Below are 23,528 nucleotides of genomic sequence, written 5' to 3'. Positions count from 1 at the left end.
AGCTGAGTTCTCATCCCCAGAAACTCTCCAATATTCCCTTCAACTTATAAAACAGAATCTCTATAGAACCACCACCTGGGAAAATTAGGCCAATACTTTACAATAACCAGAATATAAACCAAAGCACAATTAGTTAACAGTAGTGCACAGTAAAAACTGCCTTTCTAATGGGTCAGTCTTCCCTACTGTCCACTGAAACCACACAAGCCTACTTCAAACACAAAATCATTCAAATCTTATATTGTGCGTTTCTCCTACATCTTAGGTAAATCAGTTGATCCATTTCTTCCAAAGATTGAACAGAGAAAACCTCAAATTGTAAACAGTGTTATGGAGGTTAATTTAGAAACAGAGGTAAAATATTTACTTTAATTAAATTCAAGACAAAAGGAAAAGGTACCTGCTGGATTCATCTTCGCTGTGGGAAGGATCTGTGCACTGCAGGACCAGCTGGAGCTTTATTAACAATGACCTTAAGGGAATATGTTTGAACTGAACTAGCTGCAAGCTGTCTGCCCAATCCAAAGGAGATTATTTTTACTGTGCCATTAATGTTTAAACAAATTACAGTAAGTTGTTAATTTAAATTAATTTTATGCCATATAAAGATTTAGGGCTTTGATTATGGTGGAACATGGATATGTCCTTGAAAATATTGCTCCGTTGTTGGCCTGAGATGAGTTGGCAGCCTTTGCCTATGTAGCAGATTGATCATTATCATTTTCCTGACCGATCCCAGGCAGGATCACTGTATGCAGAAGTTATTGTTGTAAGTAACAGTATCATATCTCTTCTGGAGAAGTGGAAGCATGAATGTGATTGGCTCAGCTTCAATCAACATTTGCCTCCCCACCCAACACTCATCCACACCAGAGGTAAACAACCTGCCAAGATTCATTTCTTAGTTTTAGTAGAAATCAAGCCAGGTAGGAGTCATGAGAGGCTAGGGGTGGAAAGGTTAGACTGAGCCCAAGAAACGTCAGAGTTGTAGATAAAAATAATCAAAATCCCAGGATTTCAGCCCATTTACTTACCGTGACCTTTGAATTGTGTTGTCTCACATGCACCTGCCTCTGCCTTTATATATCATTAGACTTTGCATTCATGAACTTTCTATTCTTTTCCGTCAAATGCCACACCATCGAAATCAGAGAAGTGCCTTATAAAATTAGTTTTCCAGTCACAGTGACGTATTGCCATCAGATACTTAAAGTCCAGGGTACAAGAAATGCAGAACTATGAGGATGTGACAAAAATAAAAATCAAGTTAAATTTGAAGAAGAGTCTTGGCCCAAAACGTCGACTGTACTTCTTCCTATAGATGCTGCCTGGCCTGCTGCATTCCACCAGCATTTTCTGTGTGTTGTTAGTTAAATTTGAAAATCTTTATGAAATATGTAAATATGAAATCTTTATGAAATGTCAGTTCACATTTCGTATCTACCAAAATGTCAGTTAAATAAAGTCATGGAGCAATGTACCATGGGTAAAGGCCCTTCAGCTCAACAAGTCCATGACAACCACAGAGCCCACCCAGCTGGTCCCAATTTCCTGCATTTGGCTCATATCCCTCCAAGCCCCAATCCTCCATGTATCTATCCAAGTACTTTTTAAATGATACTACTATACCTACCTCAACTCTGACAGCTCATTCCATGCACTCCCTCACCACCTCCAGGTGTAAAGGTTGGCCCTCAGGTCTCTTTCAAATCTTCCCTCTCTCACGCTAAATCTAGGTCCTTAGTTTTGGGTTCCCCTGCCCTGGAGAAACGGTAAAAACTAAAAGGCACAAGGCTAGGAATATTAACAACGCCTTAATGCAGAACATTAAAATTATTCATCTAAAACGTGAACTGTTCCCTTCTCCACAGATACTGCCTGATCTACTTAACATCCTGAGTACTTTTTGTTCTGTAGATTGGAATGTCAGCCCCTTTGCCGCCAATGCACCTAAACCCACAGTCACCTTTGTTGATGTAAAATCAGTCTTCTGGAGAGTGAACCTGTGAAAAGTATCAGGCCCAGATGGTGACCCTGGCCATGTCCTCAGATCCTGCACAGATCAGCTGGTGAGGGCCGAGAATGTGCAGTTTGGTTGCAACAGCGATGCATAGGCTGCTGTGTGGGTATTTGCAGTCGGTGCAGGAGAGAGAAACACAGTAATGCACTTATTTTGTCTTATCAGTTTCTTTAAACAAGAATTCAAAAACCGGCTGTAAGTCAGAAGAAATTGCAGGCTGTTAACTTCCTCCATTTCTTTTCCTCAAGAAATAGTTCTGCCTGAAAAGAGAAAGGAAAATAACAAGTTTTTATAAAAACACCCTTTAATTTTGAAGGTAGTCCCCGCTACACCATCGGATATGTATCTATTCTCGTTTTACGCGCCAGATGACTTGATGGGTATACCCAGACTTTTCTAGCTTTATCTGTAAGAGCTCTGAAGTTTGTCTCGAACAGCAGAGCAAGAGGAATACTCCACACCAGCAGGGTTCTCCACATGTTGTCAAAATAATCAGCAAATTTATGTTTTTCAGTAAATGGTGTATAGAAACATGGAAAACCTACAGCACAATACAGGCCCTTCAGCCCACAAAGTTGTGCCGAACATGTCCCTACCTCAGAAATTACTAGGCTTACCTATAGCCTCCTATTTTACTATGCTCCATGTACCTATCTAAAAACCTCTTAAAAGACCCTATTGTATCCGCCTCTACCACCATTGCTGGCAGCCCATTCCACACACTCACCACTCTTTGAGTAAAAAACTTACCCCTGCCATCTCCTCTGTACCTACTCCCCAGCACCTTGAACCTCTGTCCTCTTGTGGCAACCATTTCAACCCTGGGAAAAAGTCTCTGACTATCCACACGATCAATGCCTCTCATCATCTTATACACCTCTATCAGGTCATCTCTCATCCTCCTTCACTCCAAGGAGAAAAGGCTGAGTTCACTCAACCTATTCTCATAAGGCATGCTCCCCAATCCAGGCAACATCCTTGTAAATCTCCTCTACGCCATATCTATGGTTTCCACATCCTTCCTGTAGTGAGGTAACCAGAACTGAGCACAGTACTCCAAGTGGGTCTGATGAGGGATCCTATAGCTGCAACATTACCTCTCAGCTCCTAAATTCAATTCCACAATTGATGAAGCCCAATACACCATACGCCTTCTTAACTACAGAGTCAACCTGCGCAGCTGCTTTGAGCGTCCTATGGACTCGGACCCCAAGGTCTCTCTGATCCTCCACACTGCCAAGAGTCATACCATCAATACTATATTCCACCATCATATTTGACCTACCAAAATGAACCACTTCACACTTATCTGGGTTGAACTCCATCTGCCACTCCTCAGCCCAGTTTTACACCTTATCAATGTTCTGCTGTAACCTCTGACAGCCCTCCACACTATCCACAACAACTCCAACCTTTTTGTCATCAGTAAACTTACTAACCCAACCCTCCACTTCCTCATCCAGGTCATTTATAAAAGTCACGAAGAGTAGTGGTCCCAGAACAGATCCCTGAGGCACTACACTGGTGACCAATCTCCATGCAGAATATGCCCCGTCTACAACCACTCTTGGCCTTCTGTGGGCAAGCCAGTTCTGGATCCACAAAGCAACGTCTCCTTGGATCCCATGCCTCCTTACTTTCTCAATAAGCCTTGCATGAGGTACTTTATCAAATGCCTCACTGACATCCATGTACATCTGCTGCTCTTCCTTTTATTCCTTTTAAATGGTCTCCTTTTATTAGCAGATCTGGGTTGTTACCAGTGCAGAGACAGGTTAACCATATAACCATATAACAATCACAGCACGGAAACAGGCCATCTTGGCCCTCCTAGTCCGTGCCGAACCCTTAATCTCACCTAGTCCCACCTACCCGCACTCAGCCCATAACCCTCCACTCCTTTCCTGTCCATATACCTATCCAATTTTACCTTAAATGACACAACTGAACTGGCTTCTACTACTTCTACAGGAAGCTCATTCCACACAGCTATCACTCTTTGAGTAAAGAAATACCCCCTCGTGTTTCCCTTAAACTTCTGCCCCCTAACTCTCAAATCATGTCCTCTAGTTTGAATCTCTAGTTTGAATGGTTGGCCACTAAACAGCTTCTTCCTGCCTATTATTTGCTCTTGCCACTCCTCAGTCTGCTGTATTAACCAGCGTTATCTGTGACCACAGCTCTGGTGACTGATGCTGCATCACGTGGTTTGTTAAGGCCGTGGCCCCAAACTGCTGCTTATTAGCCTGTGCCATTAACCACAAGGACCGAGTTCTTAGAAAGCATTCAGCAGCAAGAGCACTTGTACAAACAAGCGTGGTCTTCCCATTGCCATACTACTCCAAGGTGACCTCAAAGACTATGTAGTGCAAGCCCCAAAGTCAGAAGAAACAGCCACTCATTCCACTCGATTTGTACTTCAGGGAGTACGAAGCGCAGAAACAAATATCACTGTGATGATTGTACGCTCTAGTATCAATTGTTTGGTGACAATAAAGTATTTGTAACAGTTTCTTCTTGTTTCTTACCTCATTATTGATGCTGGAGTTCAGTCTTGCCACTGGATTGGACTAGAGGAGGAAATGTCACAGTGTAGACTAGAGCATGTGTTGTTAAGACATCGCTGGCACTCATTGCTCATCTGCATGTCTGCAGATGAACTAAATGCATATTTTTAACAGTCTTCACTGTGGAAGACACTCGCAGTGTCCCAGATGTTGTAGTGTGTGAAGAAAGAGATGTGAGTGTAGCTACTATTACAAGGGAGAAGGTGCTCAAAAAGCTGAAAGACCTAAGGGTACATAAGTCACCCGGACCAGATGAACTGCAGCCTAGGGTTCTGAAAGTGGTAGCGGTAGAAATTGTGGAGGCATTATCAATGATCTTTCAAAAATCATTGGACTCAACACGGTGCCAGAGGACTGGAAAATTGCAAATGCCACTCCACTCTAAGAAAGGAGGAAGGCAGCAGGAAGGAAACAAAAGACCAGTTAACCTGACCTCAGTGGTTGGGAAGATGCTGGAGTCAATTGTTAGGGATGAGTTTATGGAGTACTTGGTGACACAGAACAAGATAGGACAAAGTCAGCATGGTTTCCTTAAGGGAAAATCTTGCTGACAAACCGATTGGAATTCTTTAAGGATATCACACATAGGATAGATAAAGGGGATGCAGTGGATATTGAATATTTGGACTTTCAGAAGGCCTTTGACAAGATGCCATACATGAGGCTGCTTACCAAGTTAGAGCCTATGGTATGACAGGGAAGTTACTAACACGATTAGAGCATTGATTGATTGGTAGGTGGCAGTGAGTGGGAATAAAAGGATCCTTGTCTGGTTGGCTGCCAGTGACTAGTCGTGTTCTGCAGGAGTCAGCATTGGGACCACTTCTTTTTATGCTGTATATCAATGGTTTAAATGATGGAACAGATTGCTTTGTTGCCAAGTTTGTAGATGATATGAAGATTGGTGGAGGGGCAGATAGTGTTGAGGAAGCAGGTAGGCTGTAGAGAGACCATTAGGAGAATGGGCAAGGAAGTGGCAGATGAAATACAATGTTGGAAAATGCATGGTCATGCACTTCGGGAGCAGAAATAAACGTGCAGACTATTTTCTAAACGGAGAAAATCCAAAAATCTGAGAAGCAAAGGAACTTGGGAGTCCTTGTGCAGAACACATTAAAGGTTAATTTAAATGTTGAGTCAGTGGTGAGGAAGGCAAATGCAATGTTAGCATTCATTTCAAGAGGTCTTGAATACAAGAGCAAGGATGTGATGCTGAGGCCTCACCTAGAGTATTGTGAACAGGTTGGGTGGTTGGGCTCCCCATCTAAGGAAAGATGTGCTGGGATTGGAGAGGGTTCAGAAATAGTTCACAAGGATGATTTTGGGAATGAAAGGGTTATCATATGTTTGATGGCCCTGGGTCTGTACTTGCTGGAATTCAGAAGGATAAGGGTGGATCTCATTGAAACCTTTCAAAAGTTGCAAGGCCTAGACAGAGTAGATGTGGAAAAGATGTTTCCCAAGGTGGGGGAGTCTAAGACAAGAGGGCACAGCCTCAGGATAGAGGGGCCTCCATTTAAAACAGAGATGCGGAGAAATTTCTTTAGCCCAGAGGGTGGTGAATTTGTGGAATGTATTACCACAGGCAACTGTGGAGGCCAGATCACTGGGTATATTTAAGCCAGAGCTTGATCAGTTCTTGATTAGACACAGTATCAAAGGTTACGGGGAGAAGGCTGGGGAGTGGGTCTGAGGACGGGGATAAAGGATCAGCCATGATTGAATGGTAGAGCAGACTTGATGGGCCAAATGGCCTATTTCTGCTCCTAGGTCTTATGGTCTTGTATCTGTCCTCCCTTCACTAAGTGATACTACCAGGAAAACGTTGGAGACCTCAGTCTGAGCAAGTCCATCTCCTGACACTGCAACCACACCAACTCAGCACAAGGGTTCTTGATGTCTGTCATTCAGACTCAGAGACCGTTAGGTAGGGCATTAGTATGAGAAGACATGGAGCATCAACCTGACCTTGTACTGATCTCACAGTTGAAGTATGCAGCAAATACAGATCCATTAATGCAGAGATGAAAGTGTGTTGCATTGTCGGAGGTGCCATCTTTCAGATGAGATGTTAAACTGAAGTCATATCAATCTGTAAAATATACAGTATACAAAGGAAAACAAATGTTCTCTCGGTGCCTTAACCAACATCGTTCCTCATTCAGCACCCTCAGAACAATTCAACCTGGGGAGCCTTGCCGTACATTAACTGATTGTCTCTGTGACTCAGGTTACACTTCAATCATTGTATGTAAGTATCCCCACAGAAGAAGAAGCTCAGGATTGTTTGTGGTGACATGTATGTATTTCAATAATTTTATTTTGAACTTTGAAATTAGTTGTTGCTGACGATTCTTTTCCATTTCTGTTTTCTCAACTATTTAAGTTCATCCATCTTTTTTATTACAAGAAGCATTTTGTATTTTCCATAGTCTCTCAAGTTTGACCTTATATTTCTTTTAGCTGTTGAACTGAGTAAGTGACATTTAATGCCAAAAAATCCAAATGATCATTCCTGGTGTGGAGACCTAATATGCTGGAGTCCATAGCAATGAACGGAGGATTTATATTTTAATTTGCAATGCAGATTCACACTATCATTGGACCATTGTATGTGCCCACCATGTGCCCATTAATGGACAAACATCCCATATAATTCTGATCCTACAGTGTAGAGGGGATGAGGGAGGAAACTCCTATTTAAGACCTTGGGAATGACTAAGTCAGTTATTAAGTGTGCAGTAATTAAAGTCAAGAGTGAGCATAAGGCCACGATCTAAGAAACACTAGCATTGTGTTGGGCAGCAGGGCTGGAAGCTCTGACAAAAACAAGGAATGTTGACACAATGGTAGCATTTGAGTACAAGGATGACAACTTTGAAAACATTGAAACAGAGCCATTCCTTAACCACAATGTAACAGTCTGCATCAGCTACTTGGGATAATTGTTGAGGAATTTCAATAGGCCACGGGCTCAGAGAGCGACATGTCAGTGGCAGGTTGAAGGGGGAAGGCTGCTCAGTAGATTGATGAAACAGCCAAGGCTAGAGCTGGAAAATACACAAAGGTGGGGGTTTTACAACTGGTCAGCTGTACTGAGTACAGTTGTCGCCTTTCGAGCATTCAGAAAGACACCATTTGCTTCCCCATGGTCAACATTAATACACCTCTGCCTCTTTCCCACCTCACACATCACCACTTGCATCAATATAAAGCCATAAGTGTCTGCTGACATACCCTTGCCAACCTAACTGTAAAAGTCATTCTCTTCTGTCACTCTCACACGGAGATATCTGAAGAAAGTTTGTAGCAGATAACAAAAGAATTGCCACCTTCTAAATTTTAAGCCACTATTTTAAACACACTATTACAATATAACATTCTAATTTAAGTTAGTACTGAAAGCAGTTTGCACAATATTCTGCAAAGCATATTATTACAACCAGAGATTCTCAATTCTGGTGATTGGATCAGCATCCTGAACATTAAATACAGGTAAACTTTACTGTGTGCACAGAACAGCTGGGCCAGGGACTATGTAACAGACAGTAGTAATTTGTGAATGTAGGGGTGCTGCTGATTATATGTAAAGTAGTTCAGGTTTCTGTGCTTTTTTATGAAAAGGTCAGGAAGGTCCAGAGGATTTTGAGTCTTTGACTGTAATCAAGTTCTGTACTTGCAGTTGGGAGATGGATTGTAAGTCAGGCAAGAATCAAGTGCAGGGTAAAAGTCAGCATTTGCCAGGTGCCGGGTAAGGGTTTATGGAACGGTGTGCAGTATGGCCGAGAGTACTTTGCTCACTAACAAACAAGGAGATTGCTGAAATGGGTAGCTAGTTATCTGCTGAATTAAATTATTGCTGATAACAGCTCAAGCTGAGTTTGGGAAAGTTAAAGCATTATTCTTTGTCAAATTGGTGAATCACTCACTAATTCTGGTAACACTTCATTTTAGATTACAATTATTGTGTATGAATTAATCAATTGTTTTATGTAATACAGACCTAAGAAGTCATTTCATAGCAGTGAATGAGACATTATTTACAAGAGTGTTATAATAGTTGTTGCTAATAAGTTCAGTGTTACCTTAACCTTTATCTTGGACGATACAGAAGTCTTTATTTATGACCTTTTACCTTCTGCTATTGATGTTAACAAACATTTCAGAATAGCAGATGCAAATAGGAAAGTATTTATTTGCAGTTTTATGTAAGGAATAAATGATCCAGTATTTCTTTCCCCCTGAAATGGAATGCTCCTCCCCAGAATAGGAGATGCAAAAACATTAATATCTGATTACTGTCAAATAATCACTTTGGGGAGCAGCTTTAATAACTTGTGAATGTATAGTCAGTGCTGCTAAATGACTCACTATTGTCCAGTTGTTAAATAACTACTACTTATCAAACTGGGATACTGAAAGCAATGTGTTACATTCAATGTGAACACATCTGTTAAGTCATGTTGTATTGCTCAACACCAGTAAAACACTTACAATTACCAAGCAATATTCAAAGAATATTATATTAAACATCTCTTTAGGCCTTATTTTAGACAGTAGAAGATAAAACTACAACAAAAATTGAAATTCAGCTTGCAGAAGGCAGGAACTTCCGGGAATTCTCAGCCCCGAGGGTAAAAATGGAGGCCAGATCATTAAGTATATTTAAAGTAGCAACAGATAAATATTTTAAAGATAAAGGAATTGAGAGTTATGGGGTACTGGCACAGGAGTTGTGCCCAGCATCTCCTATTTTCTTGTGTACTTGTGTAGTACTTCAGTGTCTAACATTTGGTATTTCATAATCTATAGGGTCTGTTTCATCGTTTACTTTAACTCTTAAGAGGATTTTGAAACATATAATAAATGTTATGAAATAAACTTAAAAATGTAATGAATTGTATTCTTTGGCAATTTAACACAACTATCAAATTTAAATCCTGGATGTGTTTGTTTCACTTCTATGGTGACGCCTAATTTACACGGGAGGATTTGGTTGAGAGTTACACATGAAATATACCAAACAATAAAGCATCTGACCTGGCATCCTCGAATGCTGATTTGAACATAGAACATATAGAACATAGAATAGTACAGCACAGTACAGGCCCTTCAGCCCACAATGTTGTGCTGACCCTTAAACCCTGCCTCCCATATATCCCCCTACCTTAAATCCCTCCATATACCTGTCTAGTAGGCTCTTAAACTTCACTAGTGTATCTGCCTCCACCACTGACTCAGGCAGTGCATTCCACGCACCAACCACTCTCTTGAGTAAAAAACCTTCCTCTAATATCCCCCTTGAACTTTCCTTCCTTTACCTTAAAGCCATGTCCTCTTGTATTGAGCAGTGGTGCCCTGGGGAAGAGGCGCTGGCTGTCCACTCTGTCTATTCCTCTTAATATCTTGTACACCTCTATCATGTCTCCTCTCATCCTCCTTCTCTCCAAAGAGTAAAGCCCTAGCTCCTTTAATCAATGATCATAATGCATACTCTCTAAACAAGGCAGCATCCTGGTAAATCTCCTCTGTACCCTTTCCAATTCTTCCACATCCTTCCTATAGTGAGGCAACCAGAACTGGACACAGTACTCCAAGTGTGGCCTAACTAGAGTTTTACAGAGCTGTATCATTACATTGCGTCTCTTAAACTCTATCCCTCGACTTATGAAAGCTAACACCCCATAAACTTTCTTAACTACCCTATCTACCTGTGAGGCAACTTTCAGGGATCTGTGGACATGTACTCCCAGATCTCCACACTACCAAGTATCCTGCCATTTACTTTGTACTCTGCCTTGGAGTTTGTCCTTCCAAAGTGTACCACCTCACACTTCTCCGGGTTGATCTCCATCTGCCACTTCTCAGCCCATTTCTGCATCCAGAACTGCAAAAGTTCTGTCCGTTTTCTGATGGAAGCTGTATGTAAATTCCTTAAAGGTTTCTAGTGTGTGTTCCGTATCCAAAACCCTCATGTGGCAACTCTCGGTTAAAATTATGCTACTTATCCCCTGACAGACATGGAAGCATGAGAAAACCAGCCTCAGTATAGAACAAGCAGTCATCAGGCTCATGGAATTGAATAAAAGTGGAAACCCGGTTTAAAGATTGCTACTCATTTTACTTCTGAAATGACCCAAGGAAATATATGTATTTAATACTGAATTTTAGCAAAGTATACTTATAAGTGAAAATTTAAGCATGGATAAAAGCAACTTTCAGCCTCCTTACAAGAACAACTCAGATGTGAGTGGGAGATCTTATTGAATGAGCTCCTGCATGATGTAACCACTTAAAGTGCACAATGCTGTAAACAGATGGCCCGAAGCCACGTCAGTTGTTGTCACATATCCGAGAAGCATTCTCATTTTCTGCTCAGGTGTTTGACAAGCCATGATCTTGGAATACATCTCATTGGTGAGGCCACATCCCATCATCTGATCTGCGAGTTCGTCGACCTGTTTCACTTTCTGGACCAGGTTCGCCCAATTCTCCTTTAGAAAGGATTTCTTGTCTGTTTTTTTGCAAAAATAGAAGATAAATAAAAGAGAGGGATTGATACTACATCAAAATATATGTCTTGCAGACACAGGCTTTTTTGTTGCAAAAACTGTTTTTATTTGGTTTCAGAGAAGCAAACCCATTAAGAGGTTGTAGTGGAAATAAAACTGGTGTAATCTCAGTTTTTGGGGATTGAAAGAAAGTAATTCAGTTATTTACGAACAGGTACTAATTTTTTATTTAAAGAGTGTGCTTTGAGAATTCAAGGATAAGTTTATGGATTTTTGGAAGTTGTTCGTGCCTTATCAATCAGAGGACTAAAGTTAGCTGAAGTTTTGGCTAGCTGGGAATGTAACACCTTTAAGAACCTAACAATTAAGAGCAGAAGCAAGTCACAAACCAGGTGAAAACCCCTCTGCTGTTCAGCAAGTCCAGGATGGATCTTCTACTTCAGCACTTATTTTTCCTTGATACTTGATTCGCTTATAATATGGGGCTTACATTTCATTATTAGAAAATAAAATATCTATGTGCACAATTGTGGGATTAATATGTCTTAATCTTTCACTGTAATCTACCATTAACAGAGTGTTTCGTGACATTAAATAGTTACTGTTTTTCTTCTTGGGTGCATGCGGTGTTTAAAGAATACTGCCTCACAGCTAACGTATTGATGGGGAATATGGGTTGCCAACAGTCCCACAATCAAATGGTATTAAAACAGGAAATTGGTTGCCCCATTCTAAAACAAAATAGGATATCCTTATTCCCCACTTGAACTTTCAGCACCATTGTGAAACATCCATGCCAAGCTTCCCCAGACCCTGTGTGTTATTTTATATTGATTCTGGGTGTTCACCATTATAAGGGTTGTAACTCAGGCTGAACATATTCCTGAAGCTATGTACACACAGCCTCCTATTTCCAACCACCTTGCTCACTCCTGCAGCCTTTCCTACCTTGCCTTTATTTGTATAACTAGAAAACAAAGTCTTTAAGAATGTTAAGACAATATCGCTCGTCCAAAGCTTAGTTGTTTATACGGACGTATATTTCTCGAAGGTCTGTGATTTTCTGTAGATGTCATTAATACCAATTGATTTTAATCAAAAGAAAAAATAATTACCTATCACTTTACTCTCCAACTCCTTAACACTTGTTTCTTTTGTGGAACCTGCCAAAGCAATATCATTTAAAATAGTATTATCTCCTCAGTGATTTTTTAAAATCTCATGCATTTTAAATAGTTCATAGTCTTAGCATTCAATTTACATAATTTATTTTTGCAACTTCTTCACAATTCAGACCTCCATTACTTTCGCTTGATGATTTCAATCTTTAAACACTTTTAGACTATAATTATAAACACAAAAGATTCTACAGATGCTGGAAATCCAAAAGAATACACACAAAATGCTGGGGGATCTCAGCAGGTCAGGCAGTATCTATGGAAATGACTAAATGGGCCAAGACCCTTCTTCAGGACTTAAGACTGTAACTGACTTTTATTATGACTTTATATTAAGGAAATGTGATACCACATACTCACTACCTTCTTATTCTGGCTACTGCTTCCTTTATTTCTAGTCCTGATGAAGGGTCTCAACTCAAAATATTGACTTTTTATTTCTTTCCTTAGATGCTGGCTGGCCTCCAGCATTTTATGTGTGTAACTGTGTTCCGGATATGTTTTGTTCCAGGAATAAATGTCATTATCTTTTGAAATTGTTTTAAATTCAACATATAAATTACATTGCATTTTATTGCAGCAACTTCAAACAAAATTGTCAATAGGGACTAAATTAAGAAACCCAAATGTAAAATTCCAACCATTGAATTGCTTAAGCTTGTAAGGGTGGAATTGATTCTTAAATCCTGGAAAATTTAGAAATGTCCTGGATTTCCACTGAGGCTAGGGGAGAAAAAAACCAGAGGACATGGGTTAAGGGTGAAGGGAGACAAGTTTAAAGGGAACATTAGGGGGGGCTTCTTCACCCAGGGAGTGGTGGGAGTGTGGAATGAGCTGCCAAATGAAGTTGTAAATGCGGGCTCACTTTTAACATTTAAGAAAAACTTGGACAGGTACATGGATGAGAGGTGTATGGAGGGATATGGGCCAGGTGCAGATCAGTGGGACTAGGTAGAAAAACGGTTCAGCACAGCCAAGAAGGGCCAAAAGGCTTGTTTCTGTGCTGTAATGTTCTATGGTTCTGTGGAAAGTTTGCTTCAGGAACCAGTGGTTAAAGTCCTTACTTGATGGTGACTTGATTAATAATGCTTTAGGATCAATCTGATCCTGACAATCATCAATGGGAATCACTGTTACTTAGAAAATCCTTGCCCATTGCATTTTTATATCATGTGGGGGCAGATGGTTTATCTTCCTTTCATGTGAAAGTTAGCTATATTGTGATAAGGTTAGTATGGAGATGGTTCACAATGATGAATGCCTCCTTCTCTCTGAGTTTCAACTCATCCAGATATGTTGGGTGGAAGCTCTATCACAAGACTTCAGGTACACATCAAAGAATGGCCCTTGGTAATACTAGAATTCACGACTGTCCAAAAGCTACTGCCATACACACTGTAAACTATTGAGCAGAAGTGAATCACTTCTAGAATACTATTTATAAAGTACGGCTCCACTTTAAACACTTACCTAGGTCCTTGACCTCATTCCTGTTAACCCTGGGTGAGTTGAAATTTACAGGTATGCTAATAGTTGAGGTCTGACTAGTTTGGATCAAGGGACACACCACGAAGGAACCTCCATCAGCGTGGATATCAGCTGTAATGGCTCTCTGTCCACTCAGCTTAGGACTGGCTGGTGCTTGGATAAAATGCAAAGAAATCTGTAAATATAATTTCTTTATACCTTGTCAACATATTTGTTCTACTGGAAGTGCTGTCATTTTCAGTAGAAAGGGTGTTCAATCTGTCTGGACCTAACAAATTGATACAATTACTAAGAAGGTACACCAGTGGCTCTACTTCATGAGGAGATTGATGAGATTTAGTATGTCATCAAAGACGCTAACAAATTTTGATAGAGGTACCGTGGAGAGCATTCTGCCTGGCTGTCCCACAGCCTGCTATGGAGCCTCCAATGCACAGGATCGCTAGACTAAAGACCCTCACCATCCGATTCACGTACCCTATACCTTACTACCATCATGGGGGTGGTACAGGAGCTTAAAGACCCACACTCAATGTTATAAGAGCATTATTAGAGAAATGCAATTTCCCATCCACCATCAGATTTCTGAATGATCCCTGAACGCTACCTCACTTTTCGTCTTTTGTGCCATTTATTTCTGTAACTTATAATAAGTTTTATGTTCTGCTGTCACAACAACAGTAAGTTTCACCACTTATGTCAGAGATAATAAACTTGATTCTGATAGCAGCCTCTATTTTTATCCTGGAGAGACAGGAGACTGTAGATATCGAAATCTGCAGCAAAAAGCAAACAGCTGGGGGAGCTCAGCAGGTCCGGTCCAGATACAAGATCTTGGCCCAAAATGTGGAACATTTATCTATCTCCACAAATGCTCCCTGACCCTCCAGTACTTTGTTCTTTGTTCCTTTTCTACCATCTCTGTGCAACAGAACTCAAGTCTACTATTCAAGCTAAATACATATTGTAAAAATCAAATTAAGTGTTTACTCTGTTCTCTTACTCCACCTGTTTGCAAAGGCAACAATATCTTCTTAAATTAAATTTTAAACATACTTCCAGATGAAATAATTCCCTTTTCATAGGAATGTGTGGTGTCCAAAGGAACAACTACCATTTTCCCTTTCATTCTTACTGCAGACACAATTGGAAATTTCAGGAAAGCTTCCCACACTTCCCCAGGATGTGTGGGCAAGATGTCCATGCTCCCTTTCCTAACCTCAGACTGCTATGCAGGAACTACTAGGCTTGGGACACACTTGGGGCTCACCATCTTTGCTGTAAAAGGAAGCTCTCACTGGATTTTTGTGTGACTGCTATGAGATGTTCTGGAAAGGCTTGCGGTAGATCTATACTATCCTGCAGGATACATTGACTTGTGACCTCCTAGCATTGAATGAAATATACCTGGCAGTGCAGGATCGTGTACATTTGCAATGGCAAAGCTGGTATTCCTGGAATTTTCGGACGGCCAGATACCAGGCATTAATTTGAGAAATGGCTTGAGAATCTGTCTGCTGCACTTATGACAATGAGCAATTAGGAATTTGAATAATCGGCTTTTCCCACAGCCCATTACTTGGCAGCTTCCACAGCCAGACAAATACAAATGAATGATTCAACAGATCAAGGGTTTGAGAATAAAGGAGATATCCACAGCAAGTAAATGGAACCAAATTAAGAGCCACCACATTTTATCTTATTTTGGTTTCCATTGATCTAAATATGAAATGCTCCTAGTGATGTGGCACTTGATTATTTTGATTGAAACAGCACACGACAAACATCTTCAGAGACAGTGAGAACAGACTCAGTGATAACCTCTGCAGTGAACCAGAACCCAGTCAAACCTGGTGAAACAAAGAGCAGTTGATGTGCTGCTTTCTCATAAAAGCCCAATTACTGACAACATTGAGCAATAGTTGTCTGGAAAGTGAGGCTAGAAAAGCAGCTACTGATGATTCAGTTGCTGGGTCAAGGCCATAAAGGAAAGGGAACTGACAGACTGAACACAGGCAGGACAGAATTCAGCAGCCAGACTTGTCACCGATCCTTACATTCGAACTGCTTTCAGCCAAGTCCTCAAAAGACTTGTTTCTAGAATGAGGCTCTATTTTATTTATTTTTTAAGCTTGTTAGTTTAAAAGTTGCCAAGCAGAGGAAGGGTCACTGAGAATTCATGGAAAATTCAGCAATGTACTTTAGATGGAAAGGAAATTGTCTTATATAATTTCCAGTTTACTTATGATTTGCTTTTCTGTTAATAGGGAACTGCATGGACAGCAAACATTGAATCTTAGAAGTCTATTTTAAGCTTATTTACATACAAGTTAAATCTTCACAATTCGTCCTCAGAAGAGGCCTCCGCTGCCCCCCCTACGCCCCATCTCTAGTCCACTCTTCACATATTTAATTTGTTTTAATACCAAGTGTTTATCACTCACATCAAAGCAATATGACCTACATTTACAATTTGTGGACTGACTGGGTTCACAATGCAATTAACATTTAACCAGCAAGTACACGAACACCATGAATCAAACCCTTACCAGACTAATGCCCTCCCATTGCCCATCACACAGCAGTCAATCACCAAAGAGGATAAAAGGTAACCTTTGGAAGATAGCAGGAAATGTCATGGGTTTCATCAGCAGGAACAGAATTTAATATGAAACTGCATTTAAATTAATCCATCAAGAGGCATGACTATGGGCAGGGAATATTTAACAAGTCCTGCTGATTAATGTTGGAAGCTCACCTTCTGCTGCAATCAGCAGACAATCATTCAGGTAATTGAGAGGGCAGACTGTTGGATCCAGCCACTCACAGTGGTAGAGAATTCCCATGCTACTTCAAATAATTAACCTGCTTCATAATTTATTATATCTCAGTTAAGCAGACTGTCTGAACATTAGAGTAACAAAATCTGATGAACATCTAGAACATTAATAAACTGCTGAGACATTAACAGAAAAGTAACTGTACTTGCCTCTGTTTGAACGAAAGCTCAGGTTGGAGGACTTTAACAAATATCCCCAAAGATATAATCAAATTTACCTTGTTGTTCACTTGAAGGCCATTCGACCAATTGTGGATAGGTCTCCTTTACTTTATCCTTCCGCAAAACATGACAGAAGAGCTCACAGGAAGACTGGCCTTTACCCATTATTGTATCAAGGAGTTTTATGATTCTCTTTTCAGGATCATTTTCTGCATTTAACTTGTGATATTCCCGCTGGGTAATGAGGGAATCCTCTTGTACTATTTGCAGAATAAAATCTGGGTCACTGGTTAACCATTCAACAAGACTTGTTTTTGATCTGCGGATATCCTCCATGTTGCTTGTCTACAACTGGAAAAGGAGCGTTAGTCATACTTTCAGTAATGCCTTACATTAACCTGGTGAATTGAAGGAATTTTTAAGGTAGAGTGTTGATATAGATTTCAGTTATAGTGCTAAGTAAATATGTGAAATTCTTGCCCAGATAAATTAACTTATTAATTTAAAAGAACAGCTAAATAAAGCTACTTCACCAACTGGGACAGAAGAGTTGTGGTCAAATATTCCATGGCACCAACAATCCCTGAAACACGGTTCGGTAAGTTGGAGGGTAAGAAATCATAGGAGGATTTGTGGAGGAAATAAGCTTGATGGGCTCAATGGCCTCGATGGATATTAAGTCCTGGCACAGGAAAGTGGCTGTAGTGCAGTGCCAAAGCCATTGACAGTGGTGCTGAGGGCTAGAGCTGTGGTGGGGATTGACCTGACATTAGGCCATCAGGATCAACGTGTTATATTCTTGGATGATGCAATCATCCTCCTCTTTGCAATAATTCCCATTCCTCACTACCTGTCTGCTTTTCTGCAGACTTCGCTGGACCCAGATTTGGCTTCTAAATGTATCTAACTGCTCCCTCTTATTCCTGCACCATCATTACCTCATTCTTTAATCACTCCTGCAAAAAAAAACCCTTAACATTCCTGCCCTCCTTCACCTGTCTTAATTTCTCAAGAAGTGTCTAGCTTGATCATTTTCCCATTCTGACAAACTCTATTTCTCCTCCGCAGAGTCTGCCTAATCTGCTGAGAGAGGGAATCTCAAATTTGATCTGCTCCGGGATACTTCTGAAATCGTACTTGTTTTATTACATAGGAAGCTGTGTTTTCAGGTTGTACAGATCCAGGATTTTTCTTTCCAAATAAACACAAATGTCTCCAACAAAAAGAAGACCACAAGACCATAAGACACAAGAGTAGAATCAGGCCATTTGGCCCATCAGTTTGCCTCACCATTTCAGCATGGCTGATCCATTTTCCCTCTCAGCCCCATTCTCTTGGCTCCTCCCCACATCCCTTCATACCCTGGCCAATCAAGAATCCATCAACTTCTGCATAAAATATACCCATTAATATTCCACAGATTCACCACTCTCTGGCTAAAGAAATACCTCTTCATCTCCGTTCTAAAAAGATGTATCTCTAATCTAAAACTGTGTCCACTTGTCTTAGACTCCCCCGGCAGAGCAAACACCCTCTCTTCATCCATTCAGTCGAGGTCTTTCAACATTTGATAGGTTTGAAACGCAACCTGGAAGTTTTTCAGATTGTGAAGGAAAATTAATATCCCCCAGAATTCCCCTTCCTGCACAGTGCAGCTTGTCTCCTGCCGAGTAAACACTGGAGAGCAGCACTGACTCCAGCTTGGATGCTGCACCACCCTGCATCCGGTAGAGCGCACCGACCCGGCCCCTCACTTCCAAGCAGCAGTAAGCAGGTGTAATCGCGGCTTGCAGCCTAGTCCTTGCTACGAGTGAGGACTAGTCCTCATTGGATTGGGGTCAGAAACACGCTAACCCACAGTTAGTGCATTTAACAGAAGTGCCAAGTGTTTACTGATGCAGGAAGTACAGTGCAAGCACTCCATTCTTGCTCATTATAGGTTCAGAGGAAATGAACAGTCTCTCCTCTCAGCACAATCTCAATGCGTGTGTTTTGGAAAAACTTGCCAACGTGCAACTGAATTGAATGCTAAACTCTCTCATCTCTGATAGTTCATCTTACCTTTCTCTCAGTAGATTACCACAGAAATTAGCCAATTGTATTTGGAATGAGACAAAAGCAAAACAAATCAAAATTGACTTGATACTTCTCTGCCGATGCACCTTCCTTTAAGTTTCACTTCTAGTCTGTTTCCTGTATTACTAGAAGTGAGGAAGGAAGTGACCTGTTTAAACAGTAAATGTGCACAGTGGCTTCATAAAACTTTGCAGTCTTCTTCAATGCCTTGCTGCACTTTGCAAATCTTCTCTGAACTTGATATGGTTTCCAAGCATTCCTCCCCTCAGTAAATCTACAATCACCTTTTATCCACTCCTGAACTTGTACCTACTGGCTCTGTGGTGAAAAAGGTACAACAGAACCTCTTTCACCTCAGACGGTTGAAGAAGTTTGGTATGGGCCCCCAAATCCTAAGAAATTTTTACAGGGGCACAATTGAGAGCATCCTGACTGGTTGCATCACTGCCTGGTATGGGAACTGTCCCTCCCTTAATCACAGGACTCTGCAGAGAGTAGTGTGAACAGCCCAGTGTATCTGTAGCTGTGAACTTCCCATTATTCAGGACGTTTACAAAGACAGGTGTGTAAAAAAGGGTCCAAAGGATTATTAGGAACCAGCTGCTATCATCCAGGAAACGGTACCACAACATAAAAGCCAGGACCAACAGGCTCCAGGACAGCTTCTTCCATCAGACTGCTTAATTCATGCTGACACAACTGTATTTCTATATTATATTGATTATCCTGTTGTACATGCTATTTATTATAAATTACTATAAATTGCACATTGCACATTTAGACGGAGACGTAACAAAGATTTTTACTCCTCGTGTATATGAAAGACGTAAGTATTAAACTCAGTTCAATTCTTGTTTCTTTTCCTATCACTGCTGTCCTGTTTGTCATCAAAAACATCCCTTTTTAATCACTTTCAGCCCCTGCCAGCTTTTCCCATGACTGGCTCAGGGCAAAACACTGCCCAGATCTGCAACTGCACCATCTCCCTCTTGGAGCCCACCCCCTCACCCCTCTTCCCACCTCTTTGCTGCTCCCTGCAGGAGTAGATAAGTCATTGATACCACAGCTGGCATGTGCCCAGTGAAGTCAATGATCAGCAGAATGTGTCACAAGGCCCCATGCCAACATTGTGCTTATCAGCTGGTTGTCATCCCACATTAGGTTCAGGTTAATTACTATATTTATTATTACAGTAATGTATTTATCCCTCTCTTCATTTTTCAAAATATTTTCTTGTATGCATTTTGAGGGGATGGGATTTGCAAACATTCCTTGCTGGGTCTAAAACAGGAAACACCCTCTCTAAAAGCCTGCGGAAGCACCCTCACCAGGAAAATTGCACTAGTTCTCCACCATCTGTTCAAGAGCAACTAGAAATGGGAAATCTAAATACTGGCCTTGCCAGCTTAAAGGGAGGGTAGTGAGAGCAGCAACCCCAGCCTTCTATAAAACAAATTCTCTTCATCGTTCCCTTTGAGATCAGCGTCACCTCATTTCACCTGTGGCATCTACTCCCATTTGTCCTCTCCACAGTCATCTCAGGGAACGTAGAATGCAGAGCAGTACAGCACAGGAACAGATCCTTCTGTTCTGACCATGGTGCCAAGCTAACTAATACCATCTGCCTGTACAAGGTCAACATCCCTCCATTTCCTCTTTTCATGTTGTTACGTACTCGTGACACATGACAGTGGTGCCCTTGTCATGTGACTGGGGTTGAAGCTGTACTGGACTTGAGGTGATGGTCTTGTGATGGTGGAATGACATCATTTTCCCGCCAGTAGAGATCATGTGATGGGTTTTTTTTACAGGTTATAAAAGGTAGACCCCACCCTGTGAGGAGGGGCAGTTCGTGGCTGGATTTGCCAAGTTGACTTCATGCCACTGCGTGTTTGAAGTGATGACGCAGTTTAGTTGAAGGATGAAGTTTTTATTTAATGTCTAAAGTTTAAAAGGTCATTGCCAGCAGGTTCTTTATGATTCTGTTAGTTTGAGAATTAGAGGAGAGTGAAGATTCGAAGTTCGGAAGTTAAAGATCGAGGAGAATCACTTTCTACGGTGAAACAGGGGCGACCTTTGTTTGATCCTTATTTGGAAGGATTTCGTTGACTATCTTCGTGTTAATCCCTAGGTTTACCTAGAAAGGATTGAAGGTAGTGGAGAAGGAAAGGTCAGTGCCTTTAAGCCGTTCTGTTTCGTAAATTCTTCGTGGGAAGTTCGACGTCGGGGATCGAAACAAGCGAAGTGAAAGAGAACCTAAATCATCCTGTAAAGTCTCTCCTTTTAAATGGACTGTGAGCATATCGAACTTTTGGCAATACCACTTTAAAGAACTGTTTTGGAATATCACTTTACGAACTGTTTGAACAGCCGCTCAGCAGCTGTTTCCGGTTACGGTAGTGTTTGTTTACTTTTGGGGGGTTTGTTTTCTGTGTTTAATAAACGTGTTGTTTGTTATAAGAAACCCTTGCCGATCTCATATATTTATTGTTGCCTGAATACGTAACAATGTGTTTACCTAAATGCTTCTTACAATTGCTATTGTATCTCATTCTGTGCAGATGGTAGGGGCAGACAGCAGTGTGGCTTCACTCGTAGCAAGGACTAGGCTGCAAGCCGCGATTACACCTGCTTACTGCTGCTTGGAAGTGAGGGGCCGGGTCGGTGCGCTCTACCGGATGCAGGGTGGTGCAGCATCCAAGCTGGAGTCAGTGCTGCTCTCCAGTGTTTACTCGGCAGGAGACAAGCTGCACTGTGCAGACTGTTGCAATGTTTATGGACTCAGGGTCCTGGACTATACTTTTGTTGTCTTGTAGCGGTGTGCTACACGCAGCGCTAAAGTAACGACACGGAGTCGGTAAACTGCAGTTAAAGAAGACTTTATTCGAACTTCACAGCCTCGCTTTAAAGCCTCCCTGATCCCGCCCTCCCCGGGCGTGGATGCTGTAGGGGGCACGTACTCACAATCCCCCGCGGGCTTTTCCCTTTGTTGATGAAGCAGACCTGGCGCCCTTTTGGGACTGGCCTTTGTGCCGGCGCGCTGGCTATTTGTGAGCTGGTTCGAGTGTGCTAGGAAGTGGGTCGCCACATAACCCCCCCCCCCCCCCCCGAGAACCAGCGATACACCCCTCAATGTCCACAGTCTGGGCCAGACCCGGTTTGGGAGGTCGGCCTCTGCACCGCGGTGCCGGAAACTCGACCGGTTGCGCCGTCCACATGGGCCGGTTGGAGTCGGTCCACCGTGAAAACCTCCTCTCTCCCCCCAACGTCCAGCATGAACGTGGACCCGTTGTTCCTGAGCACCGTAAACGGCCCCTCGTAGGGCCGTTGCAGCGGTGGCCAATGCTCGCCCTTCCGTACAAACACAAACTTACAGTTCTGCAGGTCTTTGGGTACGCAGCTCGGGTTCTGCCCATGCTGCGAAGTGGGTATGGGGGCCAGGTCACTGAGCCTCTTGCGGAGTCTGTCCAGGACTGCTGCGGGTTCTTCCTCTTGCCCCCTTGGGGCTGGTATGAACTCCCCGGGGACGACCAGGGGTGTGCTGTACACCAACTCGGCCGACGAGGCGTGCAGATCATCTTTGGGTGCCGTGTGGATGCCGAGAAGGACCCAGGGAAGCTCGTCCACCAAGTTAGCTCCTCTCAGGTGGGCCATGAGAGCCGACTTTCGGTGACGGTGGAAACACTCCACCAGGCCAACTGTGGGTGGTAGTCAGTGGTGTGGTGCAGCTGTGTCCCCAAAAGGTTGGCCATAGCTGACCACAGGCTGGAGGTGAACTGGGCACCTCTGTCGGAGGTAATGTGGGCCGATACACCAAAGCGGGACACCCAGGTGGCGATCAGTGCCCGGGCGCAAGATTCGGAGGTGGTGTCAGTGAGCGGGATCACCTCTGGCCATCTTGTGAACTGGTCCACGATAGTCAGGAGGTGCTGAGCTCCGCGCGACACTGGCAGGGGACCCACGATATCCACATGAATGTGGTCGAAACGCTGGTGGGTGGCCGGTGGCGACGTCACAGAGTAGGATCCTCTCACCTGGGCCTACGGGGAGGTCCTGGAGCTGCAAACCAGAGACTGCGGTTCTGCAACTCGGGATCTCCTCATCTGCCTGCTGTGCCTCTGCCAGCGCCTCAAGGTCTAGGGAAAGGGCATGAATGTTAGGGCGAGAGGGCGCGTCTGCCATGACATTGTCCTTACCTGAGACGTGCCGGACCTCTGTCCTGTATTCAGAGATGTAGGACAGATGGCGCTGCTGGTGGGATGACCAGGGATCAGACACCTTCGTGAACTTAAAGCTAAGCGACTTGTGGTCCGTGAATGCGGTGAAGGGCCTACCTTCTAAGAAGTACCTGAAATGCCAGATTGCCAGGTATAGCGCCAATAGTTCCCGGTCGAAGGCACTGTATTTGAGCTCGGGTGGTCGCAGGTGTTTGCTGAAAAATGCCACGGGTTGCCAGCGACCCGCGATGAGCTGCTCCAGTACCCCACCGACTGCTGTGTTAGATGCGTCCACTGTGAGGGCGGTAGGGACATCCATTCTGGGGTGCACTAGCATCGCGGCGTTCACCAAGGCTTCCTTCATTTGAATGAAAGTGGCGGCGGACTCCTCGTCCCAGGTAATGTCCTTGCCCGGACCCGACATCAGGGCGAACAGGGGCCGCATGATTCGGGCAGCTGAAGGGAGGAA

At 42.6% G+C, this 23,528-nt stretch overlaps 2 protein-coding genes across 2 annotated transcripts in view; one reads left to right on the top strand and one right to left on the bottom strand.

Moving 5' to 3' along the window:
- Positions 1 to 23,528, top strand: part of zswim2 (zinc finger, SWIM-type containing 2) — a 104,706-nt gene that overhangs the window by 57,656 nt on the left and 23,522 nt on the right. The window lies entirely within an intron of this gene.
- si:dkey-10c21.1 (uncharacterized) lies at positions 8,974 to 18,939 on the bottom strand. Its single transcript, XM_059966070.1, has 5 exons — positions 18,828 to 18,939; positions 16,823 to 17,117; positions 13,748 to 13,918; positions 12,215 to 12,262; positions 8,974 to 11,101 (listed from the first exon to the last, which is right to left on the bottom strand). Exons 2-5 carry the CDS (start codon positions 17,100 to 17,102, stop codon positions 10,848 to 10,850), a joined length of 753 nt encoding a protein of 250 aa, XP_059822053.1. The 5' UTR covers positions 17,103 to 17,117; positions 18,828 to 18,939; the 3' UTR covers positions 8,974 to 10,847.

Source organism: Hypanus sabinus, chromosome 4, assembly GCF_030144855.1.
Source record: "Hypanus sabinus isolate sHypSab1 chromosome 4, sHypSab1.hap1, whole genome shotgun sequence".
Lineage (NCBI taxonomy): Eukaryota > Metazoa > Chordata > Chondrichthyes > Myliobatiformes > Dasyatidae > Hypanus > Hypanus sabinus.
This window is presented reverse-complemented; position numbering and strand designations above follow the sequence as displayed.